Genomic DNA, 17,246 nt, shown 5'->3' on the forward strand with positions numbered 1-17,246 from the left:
AGCAAAATCTACCATTGCTGGTAATAATGATAAGATAATAAATATTTATTAATGTTAAACCACCAGTGAAGCTAAAATCGATAGATCGTCCCCCATAAGTATATTTTTACGTTTAGGAAAATATTTGCACAATTTACATGCATCTTTTTACAGTAATCAGAGAAAAAAAGTACAACTATATAGCTAAATATTTAGAGATTTATAAACAACCGGATTCGGCAATTGTATCGGAATCGGTAATTTAGTACCGAATCGGTTATTGTATCGGAATCGGGAAAAATATTGAAATCGTCCCATCACTAATATATATAATAAATTCCACAGCCAAACAACGTCGCAGCCCACAAGAGCCATGACAGTCAAAGAACCGGAAGTCTAAGACTCGAGTTTCGCCCTCATTTGGGCTCATCAGTTAGACAAATCCGAACTCAGGATTCGAAAACGAGCCTCTTGCATGCAAGGCAAGCACTCTACCAACTGAGCAAACGCCCTGCACACAAGAATTTCAATTAACCAACACAGATCAAGCAAACCGCATAATATATATATATATATATATATATATATATATATATATATATATATATATATATATATATATATATATATATATATATATATATATATATTAGGATTAGAAAATATTGCATCAATAGTAAATAATACATTTCTAATAAAGTGGGTACTATGATCGAAAATCGAAAACATTAAGTTTGAAGGCCCAGCATTTGAGCTATTTGAACTTCCTTTTAAACAAAGCTTAAAGCATTGCTTAACCAAAATAATTAAAGCTTTTAGCGTAATGTCAAAGATTTATGTTTTGTGTCACGTTTCAAGATATGTATCAAAACATATGCGCATGTGACAATTAATAAATGGGTAAACATTGACTATAGCGTTGTAAATTATTTTGTATTCCAAAACGCATTAATGCTAAGACCAAATTTAATATTTAACGTGCCTGACAGCAGGCCTTTCACGCGAGCTAGGATTTGGGGTAGGTTCGACCGTAATTTTCGTAAACACGTCTATTTAGATTTAAAAAAAAAAAAAAATTATCGCATTCTTTTATCGACCTCTCAATTAAGTGCAAGAAAGATTACGGACAGAAGCTATGGAAAAAGAAAAAGAAAGAAATAAAAATTATCAATGTCTCATCTAATTAATTCTGTTATCTCCCATAATCCTAACCTAGATTTAATTCATTTTGGGTGTTGGGCAGATTATGTGAGCTTAATACGACCAAGGCTAAGGGCAAGGCTAAAGCAATGCGTTACGGCCTTTTCCTTCTCTTTCTTTTTTTAATACAAAACTTTATTTCCTAGTTTGTCAGCAATAGGGTTGTTTGGCTAGTACTTCATATTACTCTGTGTCATCCGTGAACATCGTTAGCAAGGATATCTTTTTATGGTGTGTATAAACATTTTCATTTTTGTTTAAATATACGTGTGTAAGCAAAATCTTGGCAAAGGTGCATTATAGCTAACAACGGAAAAATGAAAAAGAGATAAAAAGAACAATATATACATATATATATATATATATATATATATATATATATATATATATACAGACACACCCACATATATACACACAATATTATATATATATATATATATATATATATATATATACACCCACATATATACACACAATATTATATATATACATATATTATATATATACATATATTATATATTACACACACACACATATATATTATATATATATACACACATTTGATGTATATATATATATATATGCACATACAATAGTTTGAATAATCATATAATATATATATCATAAGATTATTCGGACTATTGTTATCCTCGTCTGTGCTATTCCGCAGGAACCCGTAGCGTAACTGATAAATTACTAAGTTCATTTAGTTATAAATATCACTCTTGTGGGGGTTGAAGATTCAATCTTCGGTGCGGGTGATGCTAAAACTACAATTACAAATTACTTAAGACTTCTGTGCGATTATGGCTGACTGAAACGAGAGCATGCTACCTCCAGGTTCCCTTCGAAATTCTGTGCAGATTCTACAGTTCGACAAAAAGATTCCCGAGTTCGAAAAAAATACACCTAAAAAAAAAAGTCGGAGTTTGATTCGACCGAAATCTGGTGCAAATAGCATCATCATCATGTTGTTTAACCAACTAGCTAATACTTATTAATCTTTATCCTTGAGTGTCCTCCCGGCCTTTATATGTGGCGACATTGAAGTAAAAATAAATAAATAACATTCAAGATGAGAACAGTAGTTCGAATAAGCCAAACAAAAATACAAAATTATCAATCCACATCTCAAAAATTTAGAAGCATAAAAATATGAACCAAAGAACTTTTACCAAAAAAAAAAAAAAAATTCTAGCGACATTCATAGTGTTCTAGTTTTTAAATTTGTTCTTTACTTTATTATTTTTTGGTTCCCCGACAAAAGGAAGGTGGACCTGTAAATACACCTTTGCCCGTTCGCCCGTTTGTCTGTCCGCACTTTTCTCAATAACTACGCCTCGGAATTTTTTGAAATTTTGCACAAACATGAAACATGGTATAAGTAAAAAAAGTAACAGAACGGATTTTCCAGGAAAACTCCGTTTGCCGCCCTAGAGGTGCATTTCAGGTTAAAATGGCTAAAATTGACACTTATTAAAAAAAATTGATGCATTGGAGTTTTATAAAACTTTCTGAAGTTGTAACTAACTGATTTCTATATAATTTTGTTTGTCTATACTTCGTGATAACTCTTGGGTGTGTCCCAGGCGCTTTTTTAGAGCTAATAAAAACACTCCATATTTGGGACTATTTAACCATACTTGTCCAAAATTTTCTGTGTATGTCTATTTAGCAGTTTTGCATGATGCTGAACTCGAATTTAAATATGTTAAGGCTTTCAGGACTGTTGGGGCTAATGGGGAAGGGCAAATAATGGACTTAGTCATTTCTTTTTTTTTTTTTTTTTGTATGATGCAGAACTCAAATTTAGATATGTTAAGACCTAAATTGCATCGTTTGTCCTCTGGAGACTTTTGGGACTAAATGGAGGGAGGGCAAATACTGAACCTATTTTTTTTAATGCCTCGTCTACTGTGCACTCAAGGGGAACTATGCGTGCTTCACTTGTTTTTTTTTTGTTTTTTTTTTGCTTTTTTTTCTGAAGTTGTATCATACTCTAGAAGTCTTGTAAAAAAAAAAATAATTTAACAACTTAACCATATAATGTAAACAAAAATATAATTAATAACTGTTACCAAAAGCATTAACATTTATCTTTCAATCGATCTGTACCTTTTTAACTTACTGAAACTGTTTTAAAGTTTCTTCTTTAGTTCAAGATAATTTGCAGTGTAACGAAGCTTTTGGGCTAACGTGGTCGTCCATTTTTTTCTACAAAACGCTAAGGTTATGATACAAACTATCAAAAGTAAATACACAGGAAATATTTACAACCTGAAAATCGCTGCAGCTCGATAAAAAAATGAAATTTTCTTGCGTTTGGTAAAAGTTATTTGTAAATTTGTTGGCGTTTTTTATATATATTTCCTTTTGCGTTGTTAACTATACTAGACTTTCGCCTGGACCTTTACTGCTCCTTAACCTGCAAAATTGTGGATCGTAATAAAAATAAATCATTTGTCCTCTGGAGACTTTTGGGACTAAATCGTTTTATTTTATTTTCTTGGAATCCTTTGAGATGATACTTCATAATTTGTATATTCATTTTTTGCGAACTGTTATTTTCATCTTCATAGTTGTTGTTGTTGTTTCACCACGTTTCGACCAACACATCCTCTGACCTTCTTCAGGTGATTAACCGCGACGGGATAGGAATGCTGATTGGTTGGTTGTTTTTGTTTTACGGCATATCAACCCTTTTCAGGTTATTTAATGCCGAATCCAGTGATTTTGAAGACATTTTTTTAATAGAATACATTTTTTTTAACTCGGTTTCTATTTAACACATAGTTATGACCCTAACAGGTACTACCACTCCGGGTCGGAGTGAACCTGGGAGCAATAGCAATAAAAGGGTGGCTCCACACTTCCAAAAGCCGGCAAACTGGGGCCTCACCATTCTTAGAACTGCACGCTAGTGGAACTCTCTGCCGCTTGCCTCTTTCCCACCTGACTACAACTTGGACGTTTTCAAGTCCAACATAAACAAACTCCTCACAAACCGCCCCCTTAAGTAAGACACTCTATCAAAACCCCCAATACTAATGATTACTACAATACTATCTCATTGATTACTGTACACGCAATAACCCTTATCCCTGAGTGGCCTTCGGGCCTTGATAAGTGGTGACCCCCATGTAAAAAAAAATAAATAAATAAAAAAAGGTCATATCCAGGACCAGGAATGCTGAGTCTTATAACTGTCTCCCAGTAATTACTGGCTTTCATAGTTGGCCAACTAATCCTCTGGCCTGCTTTGAAATCCCTATCTTCAGGCAATGCTCACCTGGAACCGTAAAGTCAACGTCTCTATCCACTGCGCCACGGGGCGGGAAGGCAAGAATAAGAAATAAATAAATGCAAAATCGTCTTGTTACTCAAGCGAACACAACCCATTCATGTTATTAAGACTTTGCATAAAGAAAAGGTCGTTTCCCTTATATCATGTCTCTTCATAAACGCATATAGTTGTCCAATATTCGTTACTGTAGTATTAGCCCTGGGCGAGCTATGTGGGCTTCCCTGGTTAGATGTGAAAGTTTTTTTTGTGTGTTTTTTCAGGAAAGTTACACTTTTTTTTAAAAGAAAGTTGGCAGTAAACGTATCTTTTTGAAAACAGATTTTTTATTATAAAAAGAAAAGATGAATGCTTTATATGAACACTGTAAATAGATGAAAGTAGAGAAAAGTTTGATTTTTTTTTCAAGAGAATATACATATTATTTTTTTTGTCAACAGATGTTAAGAAAATAAACAGAAAAAATACCCCCATCATTAATTATGCAAAAAAATAAATGTTGATTTAGTCTTTCAAGATTTGAACAACGCTCGGTTGAATCCGGTGATTGCCGATCAAACCCTAACCATAATTGGAATCCGGGGGGGGGGTCAAATTCTGCATGAGTACCATTCTTTTTAATTTTGTCTTTTATTCAATTTTTTGAGTGGGCTATCAGCGATTGCAAACTAACAAATTTAACCAAAATGCAAAAAATTCAACAATTAAATAATTTTAATAAGTGCTCAGCTTCTAATACAAATCCTAGTAAATCAATCCCCCTTATTGGAAACACTCAAGGGAAGGACGAAACCAAATTATTGCCAGAGATATTGGGAGAAGTTCTATTTTTTTCCTTTTTTTTTTTTTTTAAATATTTTAAGCAGATTTGACACTCAGCTATCAGATTTTTATGGGTCGCTCAGTTTCTAATATAACGTAAGTAGATCGGCAGATTTGCCGTTTAGTTGTACAAATAGCCTCCAACCCTGTTATCAAAAAAGGGACACGTTGGGTCGTCACCGGTACATTCAGAAGTTTACGTATAATTTATTTTAGATTAACCACATTGTTTAACAAATAAGAAGGTTAAATGTGTCCCATTTCATAATTTAAAAATTTATTGTATAATTAAACACTTAAAATATTAAACAATACAAATAATACGTTGTTGAACAATAAGAAAAAGAAATGAACAATGAAGTTTTAAAATGGTTAAATGTGTTTTATTTTATAAATTTAAAAATTTTATTTCATAATTTAAAATTTGAAACATTGAACAATACAAATAAGATTTTGGTTTGATTTTACATTTTATATTATTCTCGGATGCATTTGATGATGCGTCCCCGCAATATTTCAATATTTAACCAACATTTTATTTATTTAATGTATTTATTTTTAAATTATAAAATAAAACACATTTAATCATTTTAAAACTTCATCTTGCATTATTTGTTGTTGTTTTTTTATTTGTTAAACAGCGTGGTTAATTTTAATTAAATATTTTAGTCACAGGATTACATTTTCAATAATTAAGTAAATATAAACAAACTTATATTTACACCGGTGTCGACCCAACGTGTCCCTTTTTTTAACAGGATTCGAGGCTATTTGTACAACTAAACGTCAAATCTGCCAGAAGATCGATCTAGATGTTTATAACTTAAGATAAAACTTGCGGAGTATGCACTGTTTTACGGTTGTTGTAAAAATGGAACGGAAACTTAAATTTCGCTCTGTTTTAATCTTTTTTTTTAATTGTGCCCTCCAAACGAATATAATCAAAAGAATAACATTCAACAATTGTATTTTATATATATAAAACACGAAATATTAAAAAAAAATTATTAACGAAAGGGATATAATTCCTTTTTAAACGAAAAAAAGTCAGTTTGGTATATCATTTTGTTATTTTTTACATAAGTCAAACACCGTTCACATTGGAAATGTCAACATTTATAGGTTGTCGGGTAGGTTTACAACGAATAAACACTCCAATCTACCCATGTTAAGAACGGCTCTCGGGATAAACCCCCCAACCTCCCCATGTTAAGAACGGCTTTCAGAATAGACACCCCTAACCTTCTCAGCATACCCGAAAACCTTAAAAAGTTGACATGTCGAATGTGAACGATGAGTTGGTTGGGCGTAATGCAAAAATGTACCGAATTTAAAAGGGAACGAAATTTAAATTTCCGTTCCATTTTTACACAACCGTAAAGCAGAGCATTTTCTGCAAACTTTACGTAACTTAGTGTATTAATATTGTCATTTTTTAAGTAAAAATAATATTTAGATTTGGATATAAATTCCTAAACTCATTTTACACTAAATAATTTAGGTGACTGAAATAGGAATCTAATTGAATCTTTACTTTCCTGAATAGTAAAAAAATGATCCACAACGGTCGATTTGCGGCAAGACTGGAGTTTAGGTGGAAAAATAATCTCTAACCCTTTATTACGTAAAAGGAACAAAACTCCTTAATCACCGTTAAATTACTATGACAACAATATAAAAGCAATGATGTCGGTATTTCAGAAATTAACAGTTTTAAATAAGCAGAACTTCTTCTTTTTTTTATATAAACAATGAGAAAATAACTTTCTTTAAACAGGAATAAACACTGTTTATACACATTTTTTTAAACAATATATACAGAATTTTTTAAATTTTTCAACTATTTTAAAAGAATAAACAGTTTTTTATTCATTTTAAGCAGAACTATTTTTGGTGCTCCTAAACTATTCGGACGAAATTTCGGAAATCGTAATACCGAATTTTATATTAAAACAATGGTATCTACGTTTTCCTTGTATTTTTAAGATGATTATAGCCAAAAATTTACGAAAATCGATAAGGTATAAAATTATTTATTAAAGAAAATAAAAATAGAATTTTAAGAAAATGATTGTATTTGCTTATGTAAGACACAGTAGATTGCAAAAGGGAGGTAATTTTCCATTTCGATGTATAAAATGGCTGCAATTTATCACCTGCTTACACGATTACAGTTGTTTGGTTTAATAATTCAGTAATATTCAGGTAGTTTCGACTGCATAATTTGGAAGCTAACATTGTAATTTATTAGGATTAACAAAAAAATCAGGAGAAACCATTGTTTTTTCTCTGAAAACTCCATTTATTGACTACAAAATTTCGTTCTGATAGTGTAGAAGCACTCCCTCTTATAAAGGTTTTAAACAATATAAAGAAAACTTTTTATAATTTTAAACAATATAAACCTTTTTTATTTAATTTTCACCAATATAAACATATCTTTTTGTATTTTTGATGTTTAATTTTTAACAATATAAATAGAACTTTGGTGCTAATGTATTTTTGGTACCGTGCTATTTTATTTATTTTTCATGTTAAATTCAAGTTTCACAATATCTTTTTATCATTAAATTGTTATGTGGTAGCACAGAATAGTTAAAACACACCCTCCCTCCCTCTCTATGTTAAGAATGGCTTTTGAAATAATAACGTTATTATTTTAGCATGGTACCATAAACACATAAGTACCGAACTTTTTATAATTTTACATGGTAAATTTTTACTTGGTTTCCATCTTATAACTTTTAAAGGTTTTCGGATATGCTGAAAACGAATATTGCATCTAAATTTTCTGCAACTAAGTAGTTTTATGAATAATATAATTTTTTATTTATTTGTGGTGACCATAGTTTTTAACTTTTAAGTTTACACAACGAAATAGATATTTTTTTTATAATTTTGAAAGAAATATAGTTCACGGACCCTTTCCAATTTTAATTTTTAACAAACAATATCAACCTTTTTACATTTTAATTTTGAAAGAAGGAAAAAGTAATAAATTAAAAAAAAATTTAAAAAAAATGAAAATAATTGAAAGAGAATACCCGTGAAAATTAATAAATTGCAATAGAATACTCATGTGGTTTTATAATAATCACGTGATTCAATTTTGAATTAGAAAAACATCACATTAATTAAAATTATAAAAAGTTCTATATGTATTGCTTTTAATTTAAAAAAAAAAAAGGTTTTCATAGTTTACAATTATAAAAAGTTCTATCCATATTTAAATTTGTTTTATATGTTCCGATACTTTAATATTTCTATTTATATTAATATTGTTTATCATTAAAAAAAAAGGTATTCATTGTTTAAAATTAGGTACGGTCAAAAATGGTCGGGCAAAAATAGGGGGACATAGATTTAAAAGTCGATTCATCATAATTGCTTTGTAGGTTTCCGACTACTTTTTGATTGTATTTGAAAGATTAGAGACTAAAGTTAATTTCCTAAAGGAAAAAAATATTTGTACACGTGAAAAAAAAAGTTATGAAAAATGTTTTCACGGCGAACTAACCAATTCAGCTAAATTTTGAAATTAAATAAATTCATTGTAAAAATCCTTTAAAAGATAAATATTAGTTTTCTGAGTCTATTTTAAAGATGATTAGTAAAGTAAAGTTCTAAGATATTGAATTAAATTAAAAAAAACACATTGTTTATGGAAAAAAACTTAATTAGCCCTAAAAAAAAGCAAGTAATTTACCGTTCGCCAAAAACGCAACAAACTAAAAAAAAAAAATGTAAACACGATTATAAAGAGGCCCAAAATTTCAGCCAATCGAAACGCTATTTCAAAATGAAGTCATGATAGTAAAAAGAGGTGGGGGTGTCAGATTCTTTTTTCCCAGACGTGCATCCATACATTCCTATTGTGAACGTTTGTATCAATTTTTATCATTTTTTTAATTTAATTATTTTTTATGTTCCTGTTTTTAAATTATTATTTATTTTTTTTAATTATTGTTCGAGATTAGATAAAAATTATGTTCCGCTGAAAGTTTCACGGGCTTGCGAGCAAGGAAATTATTAAAATTTTGCATATAAAAATTATGCGAAATCTGTAATTAAAAAAAAAAAGTAGAAATATTTTTGCTATTATATTTGTGTGTGTGTGTGAAAATATTAAATAAACAATGCTTAATTAAATGGTAATATCGGTAGTTCGAGAAATTCATTTTTCTTCGAGTTATATCGAATTCATTAATACAGACTTTAGGGGCTTTTATTGTAATGTTCCTGTAAAAAAAAATTTTTGTTACAAATTATGATGCTTTATTTATATAAAAAAGCAAAAATAAAATCTTGCGTTTTTTATTTACTACTGAAAATTATAACTTTAGTAAAGGTATTTTTTGTTTAAACAAAATAATACATTTACACTCAGATTTGAATGAAAATAATTAGTTCATTACATTCCGTGATCATTATTTGATAAATACTGAAAATTTCATTAAAATTGGTTAATTTTCTGATGTTTGGTGAATTTTTAAGTAAAGGAAGAAATCAAAATGTTTATACAGAAAGTATTTCAAATGTTTCAATGACTTTTTACAGCAAGTAAAATTTCAAATATTTCAACGACTTTTTAAAGCAAGTATAATTTCAAATACTTCAACTTTTTGCAGCAAGTATAATTTCAAACATTTCAATGACTTTTCACAGCAAGTATAATTTCAAATATTTCAACGACTTTTTTCAGCAAGTATAATTTCAAATATTTCAACGACTTTTTTCAGCAAGTATAATTTGTACTGAACTAACTAACTATATATATATATATATATATATATATATATATATATATATATATATATATATATATATATATATATATTAGGTTTTTAGTTATGTACCGCTAGCTTTCCTTCGTCTTATCTATTTGTCTTTCTGGTACCAAAGTTACTTAAGCTTTTATGCATTTTTATTCTCATAGCATTTATATCCTAATTAACATCTCGCAGAATAGATCTTTTAATCTTATTATTAAATTTCTTTATATATATTATTAATAGTTTATTATTTTATTTATTTTTTATATATATATGGTAGTATAAATAGTAATTGTATTGTTCCACATTTTGTTATTTAGGAAGTGATATTTTAAAGAATATCTTGTTTTTATCTTCGTATATCCATTCATTTTCCGAAAACAATAACAATACAAATCAGTAAATCTGAACTTACTTTTTGAGATAACTAGGATAGTGAAAGTATTTAGTATTTAAAGTATCTATCAGCTCTTTTACAAAAAGAAGGGGACAAAGAATGTTGTTAAAAAATGGAAAATATCGTAAAACGAACCGGAAGTTAGATTAGTTGAACTGTCAAGGAAAAGAAGATACATTTTTGAAACTATACAGTAATAAAATTTCTATTTGTATCGTTTGTATCGAATAATAAATGTTGTAATTTCTACTATAATTTGTACTGAATTAACAAAATTAAAATGTTCCCATTTATACCAATGCTTTATCTCGTACATTGGGCATTTTCATCTGGTTAGGATTATCCTATAAATATTTATTTTAATATTAATACTTATATTCTTTTTGAGTTTACAATATCATTCATTTTGTAAGCTTTGATTTCTTATATATATATAGATATTAGAAATGAAAGTTTACAAAATGAATGATATTATGATATGAGACAGAATGAATGAATGAATGAATGAATGAATATATATGTGTGTGTGTGTGTGTGTGTGTGTGTGTGTGTGTGTGTGTGTGTGTGTGTGTGTGAATAAAAGGTGCGTTTGAAAGTTAAATCACAACGCAATATTACGAAAATAAACAAATATTTTACTTGCTTGAAATTAATAATTTAAATATATTTTGGAGTCAAACTCCATCCTCAGTATGTTGTATTTTTTTCTTTCTTTGCTATATGGTTAAGTTGGAGAAAGAAGTCAGTTGGTAAAGATCCGCGCGTTGTCTCAATATATATATATATATATATATATATATATATATATATATATATATATATATATATATATATATTCCTCCACATACAGTACTGTTTCGCTGTATCACAGCTCATCAGTGCTGCTAGACAGGCAACTACCTCAAGCCGGGATCGAAACCCGACCGCCCAAACGACAGTCAATGCTTCTAACCACTACGCTTTTCGGCTACTGCTGTGCGAGTAGGGAATTAACGATGTTTTGACAAAAAATTGCAAAACCAGAAGTTGCATTTAATTTTCCCTCATATTTTATTCATATAATTTATGAAGTATGCCTGACGCGGTCTTCGCTGGATAGCAAAAGCCTATTAAACTACTCATCAGAGACAAAAATATATATTTTTCAGAAAATAGTTGCAAAGTTTGTTCATATATATATATATATATATATATATATATATATTGTTTTTTTTATATAATATAATTATCCACTGACACGTGTTTCGTCGTCTACAACTCATCAGAGTGGCTTAATCTAGCGACGTGTCAGTGGATAATTATATTATATTTAAAAAAAAATACAATATGTATGCCGCTCACCATGTGGGGGTACCAAGTTGGTTTAAGTGAAAATTATTCCCAACTCGTATTTAGGTAAAAATGCACTTTCGTAAATATTTGAATTCATTCAAAACGTACCTCAAAAACAAAAAGCATCTATATATATATATATATATATATATATATATATATATATATATATATATATATAAAGTAGTAGCGTTCATGTGGGTGCATGTGTCTGTGTGTACAACTCCCAATGACCAAAGAAATATAAAGGCCATATGTGTGTGCACCTCTCCTTGTCAAGAAATATTAATGCCCATGTTAGGATACTAAAGGAGACATTATATTCTATACGGACTTTCAATATATAGTATTCTTCAAACCACTTTTACATTATTGAGTTACGGTCATTAACATATTACATTAAACGAAATCTATTTAAATAATTACCTCGATGACATTACTTATCCGACATAATAGCTTTGTTTCAACTGTACTAATTAAAAAGTTTTAACCATTTAGTTTATTTTAATTTCAAGTTATGTTTGATTTAACTTATTTTATCTGAAATCTGAAACCGTTTTATTTTCAAACCAAACCCTAGAAAACCAAAAGGGGAAATAACTGTGATAGTATAATTGAAAAAAAAAATGTTTTAAACGGAGCACGTTATTAAATATTTCCTGTTTTTGTTTTCATTTCGAAATATTATTCTAAGCTGAATTATTATTTTTATTTTTAATTCGGAGGAAATTTTTTTCGCATATTCTTAATTTTTAAGTAGACTTTTTTTATTTCGAGAAAAATAAATAAAACTAATGTCCTCATTTACTTGCATCGTCACGAGGGCAGAGTTAGTCACAGAGACACATGTGAACAAAATCCATCATCCCCTGCTGTGTTTGTTTTTTGTTTATAAAATTTAATCGGTGTTGCTCAGGATTTATTATAATAATTATACCATAGCAAGTGTGTTTAATTGCCTGCGAAACAGTTTGGTTTTTGGTAGATGCTTTATAATTTCTTTAATATCTTAAATTAAAAATGGTCAATTTTTACGACGTGACTCGGTGTCGTTTAACACCTAGAAAAAATGATCAATGTAAAGTTTCTTTCCAACTCCTCAAAAAACTTGAAAATGACGAATTTTAATGGTTTTCAATGGTGCTGAAAACGAATATTACATTTAAATTTGGGGCAGATAAGTAGTTTTCATGATATGAAAAATTACTTTTCCAAAAAGTGGGAGATCAGTCACTTTCCTATATAAATTTAACGTAAAATGGACACTACCTAATAATTTGTTCCTATCATAAAACAAATTTAACTGTGATATCTGTTTTCAACATCACCGAAAACCGCCGCTGTTTTTTTTACCAAGAGATTCGTTTATTTTTCATAATTTAGGACGTAAATAATGCTGTCAGTAAGCTTACACGAGTGGTTTACAAAAATATATTTTTGTTTTTCATTTTTTTTTTTTGAGGTGGATATTTAATTAAAGAATTTGTATAGTTTTTACCAGGTGCTTCTGTAGTTTACTTAACCGCCTCCTATCGTAAAAATAATTTTTGTGGAATGTTAACTGCAGAGGCACCTGTTCACAACTATACAAGTTGTATAATGATAAAAGAACGAAAAACAAAAGTATGCTTTTGTAAACTTAGTAACAGCATAATTAGCGTCCTAAATTATGAGATGAAAAAAATGAACGCATCTCTTAGTAAAAAAAGGCAGCGCCTATTTTCGGAGGTGCTGAAAACGAATATCACAGTTAAATTTGTTTTATTATATGAAGAAATTACTAGGTGACCAGAAAGTGGGTGCTCAGTTAAATTTATATAGGAAAATGATCCCCCACTTTTTGAAGAAGTAATTTCTTCATATCATGAAAACTACTTATCTGCCCCAAATTTAAACGTAATATTCGTTTTCAGCACCACCGAAAACCATTAAACGTCGTCATTTTAAAGTTTTGGGGGAGTTGGAAAGAAACTTGCTTGACATTGAACAAAAACATTAAGACCTGGTTTTTTGTGGCCTAATACGATTAAGCCGTCTTTATAAATAATATGAAAGAAAAAATTTTGAAAAAAAAAAGAATTAATATTTTAGCGTGATAGATAACTTTTCTACATAAATTTAACGTAAAATGAGCACTCACGTTTTGGCCACAAAACGTTCAACCAGATATGTCATCTAGCATTTTTTTAAGTTTGGCAATCGAAGGGGGGGGGCAAAACATGACAAATACAAAAATTTTTAGATTTTTTGTGGTAGTGGGGGGGGCGGGAATTACATTTGAAACATAAAATAACAATAAATTTAATTAATTTTTATGAACGCATTCTGTACTTTCACCTAACAATTTTATAAACAGAACGAACTCCAAAATATGACAAATTCATTTTTTGGGTGGGGGGATTACATTAGAAATATAAAATGACGAAAATGTCATTTAATTGTTTTTTAATTAATTTTTGGTAGATCTTTTTTTTTCTTTTTTTTTTTTTGCGATCGCACGGGCATTCACTGCTATTTTTATTGAAACAAAAGTTGTAATGATTTATTTTTAATTATTTTTTCTTTGGGGGGGGGGTCTTTCCAGTGCTCAATATCCAGATAATAGTTTCTTCTCTTTGTAGCCCTTCTGCCGAAATATCTGGGGGAGAGGGTATCACATACTTCTTTATGGGAGCAATTACATTTACATGTTTTCATCCGTTCTTTTATTTTTGTTGTAGGGGTATGAACGTTGCCCATGATGAAAATGATTAGTATACCGGTGTGTTTCAAACAGAACTTCATGTCAACCCATGCAATGCTGGGTACCCATGCTAGTATACACACACACACACACATATATATATATATATATATATATATATATGTGTGTGTGTGTGCGCGCGTGCGCGCGTTTAATGGATTTTTTGTAGAAGAGATCTATACAAAATATCCCATAAAACAAAATACAAGTACTAGTCATATGAAAAAAGTTTAATTACTTAGTAAAAACTATTTTCATAGAAAGCTACTTCCCGTTATATTTATGCCTCCACACAAAATAACATATACAGCCGTCTACCATTCCGCGATGCGTTCTACAGTCGTATTTATTATGCATTTTCTACAACCTTTAAGCGACGCATATCCAGACAAGATTCACAAAAGTAGGCCATGGGCGTGTGCGCGCACTGCACGTGACTAATGAGGGTTTTCTTTCTTTCTTTTTTTTTTTTTGCAAAACTCATTTTTCAGTTAGTGGCACGACTCTTTCTACAAAAAGACCCATTAAAGTTTATAAGCCAAAACAAAATCAAGTTCACGTGTGCGCTCCTAAGCCAAAAATAAACGGTGTGCGATGTTCGTATGAGTCACTGATCGAGAAGAGGACCGGAGGATGCGTGGATGCGTATTGACTGCTGTTTTGGGCGCCTATTGTTATAGGTCGATAAAACGAACTTCGACGAATCGATCGAAGGGTTTGGGTAAGGGAGTGAGCATATTAACTGCACACCTTGTCGTCATACAAAAAAAAATGACAAACGTATAAGAACACGCATAAGAAGACGGAAAAAAATCTGTCTGCTATTTTATTTATTTATTTATTTATTTCTCTTTTTCTTTCTTTTGAAATCATTTTTTTCTTTTTTTTTTTTTTTTTTTTTTCTCTCCCGTCGGTATTTCTGTCTGGCTTGCGCACCGGCGCGCGTCTATTCGCGGCTGGCAATCGTTTTCTAGCGAGAAAAAGAAATTCAATCGCAAATAGACTCTTATTGTATTGACTCTGTCAGCCTCTTTGGGTCAGTCGTTCGATACTATATATATTAGATAGATATTCAGACGATATGTAATTTACGTACAAACCAGAGCAACGTTCGACATTTACGGCAGGGCGTTCCTTGCGGACGCAGATAAGTTAAGGAAGATAAACCAGGATTCTTTATACACTTTATGAACATGGCAACAGGATGGGAAAAAGGATGCTGCCCTTTTTGTGACATTTCGCAAGGTTAGTTCCTCGTTTTATAATCTATATAACTATGTTGCTTGGTGTGTGTATGTGTGTGTGTGGGGGGTCTTTCCGTCAGTCAATCCAGCCGATCACTACCGAATATCTTTGAAACCGAAGAGGCAATACAAAAAAAAAAGCGTAATTTTCAAGAATGCTATCTGATGCTCAGTCGTTTTTAATGTGAAACTTGAGTTGGACCTTTGAGCTTGGATCAAAATGTAGTATCTGTTCAAATATAATACAGTAATGTGGTGATACGGTGCGGTCTGCTTCGCGCCAGTGTTCATAAAAAGGAATTGTGCCGCAAACTCTTACAATGTCTTAGAGGTACGCCTCCCTCTCTCCCATAACTAGATACATTACATTAACCAGTGCACTTACATACTAAGTATGTTTTAGTTTGAACAAATGTGGTACAATAATATCGTTGAGTTTGCATGCTCTCATTCTGTCAGCCATGACAGGATAGAGGTCCTAAGTAATTCGCAATTGTATTTTTTCGGTCAACCATACTGAAATTGACCCATTTAGCCTTCACTGTTACATGACTGGCGGAACAAAAGCATGCTATTGCTATTCCCATGACGTAAATAAAGGTTCCGTCCAGATTTACAGAATTCGACAGAGACATTCCCGAGTTCGACAAGATACATCTGAAGAAGGTCGGAGGTTACATCGACTGAAACACTGTGAAAAATGACACATAAGATGAGAACAGTAGTTCGAAGAATTCATATAATGCGAGCTTTCAAATCTTTCAAATTTTCTTTTCGAATATACTAACTACCCGGCATTACATTTATTTTGTTCGCTTTTCTTGGTGCTGCTCCGGTATTAGAGCAAAATCCTAAAATTGCAAACAGTTTCTGAAGACAATTTGCGAAAATTTTAGTTGTGCTAAGATTTTCGAAGTTTCCAGAAAAAAAAAAAATACGTCCCTTGTTACTATTTACCTTCTCCGTTTTTTTTTTTTTTTTTTTTGTTTTTTTTTGTAGAAATTTATTTTTTTCGAAAACTGTTTTGTTTTCATTAATAATTAATTTTCTCCTTTATCGTTTTTCGTAATTTTTGGATATATTCATTACTGCCATATGACAATTAAGTAGATACAATTGGTTTTACCTTGACATTCAATATTTCGATTTTCGTAGTAATAACGAAGGAGCACCCTTTTCTTAACTCTGCTGCATGACGTGTGCGCGCGTGCGTGCGCGCGCGTGTTTATATGTACGTCTTTTCGTCGATCCATCGATCTGATCACTATCGATTATTACGTAAGAGGTAACGAGGATAAGTGTTAAAGAAATTGTCATTTGTACGATGAACAATTTGTTTACATTAGACTTGAAGACGCCTGTGTTGTAGGCGGTGGGGAAAAACCACGTACTATCTTGCTCTACAGATGGGGGGGGAAATTTGTTCGTTGGGAGGCAGCCTCGTGGTATTTTGCTT

At 30.6% G+C, this 17,246-nt stretch overlaps 1 protein-coding gene across 4 annotated transcripts in view; it reads left to right on the top strand.

Annotated features, from left to right (window-relative positions):
• LOC145255771 (protein unc-93 homolog A-like) overlaps window positions 1-17,246 on the top strand; it is a 207,625-nt gene that overhangs the window by 137,612 nt on the left and 52,767 nt on the right. Inside the window, exon 1 of one of the 4 annotated variants that reach the window (XM_080114434.1) lies at window positions 1,317-1,410. The exons of 2 other annotated variants lie outside the window; for them this stretch is intronic. In XM_080114434.1, coding sequence (XP_079970560.1) covers window positions 1,408-1,410 — 3 coding nt within the window. In that variant the 5' untranslated portion in view covers window positions 1,317-1,407. Of the gene's footprint in view, window positions 1-1,316; window positions 1,411-15,651; window positions 15,792-17,246 lie in introns of those variants that run through there. One more of the 4 variants, XM_080114436.1, reaches the window with a different exon arrangement.

Source organism: Euprymna scolopes, chromosome 31 (genome assembly GCF_053919585.1).
Source record: "Euprymna scolopes isolate OS-2025 chromosome 31, ASM5391958v1, whole genome shotgun sequence".
In the NCBI taxonomy this organism is placed as follows: domain Eukaryota; kingdom Metazoa; phylum Mollusca; class Cephalopoda; order Sepiida; family Sepiolidae; genus Euprymna; species Euprymna scolopes.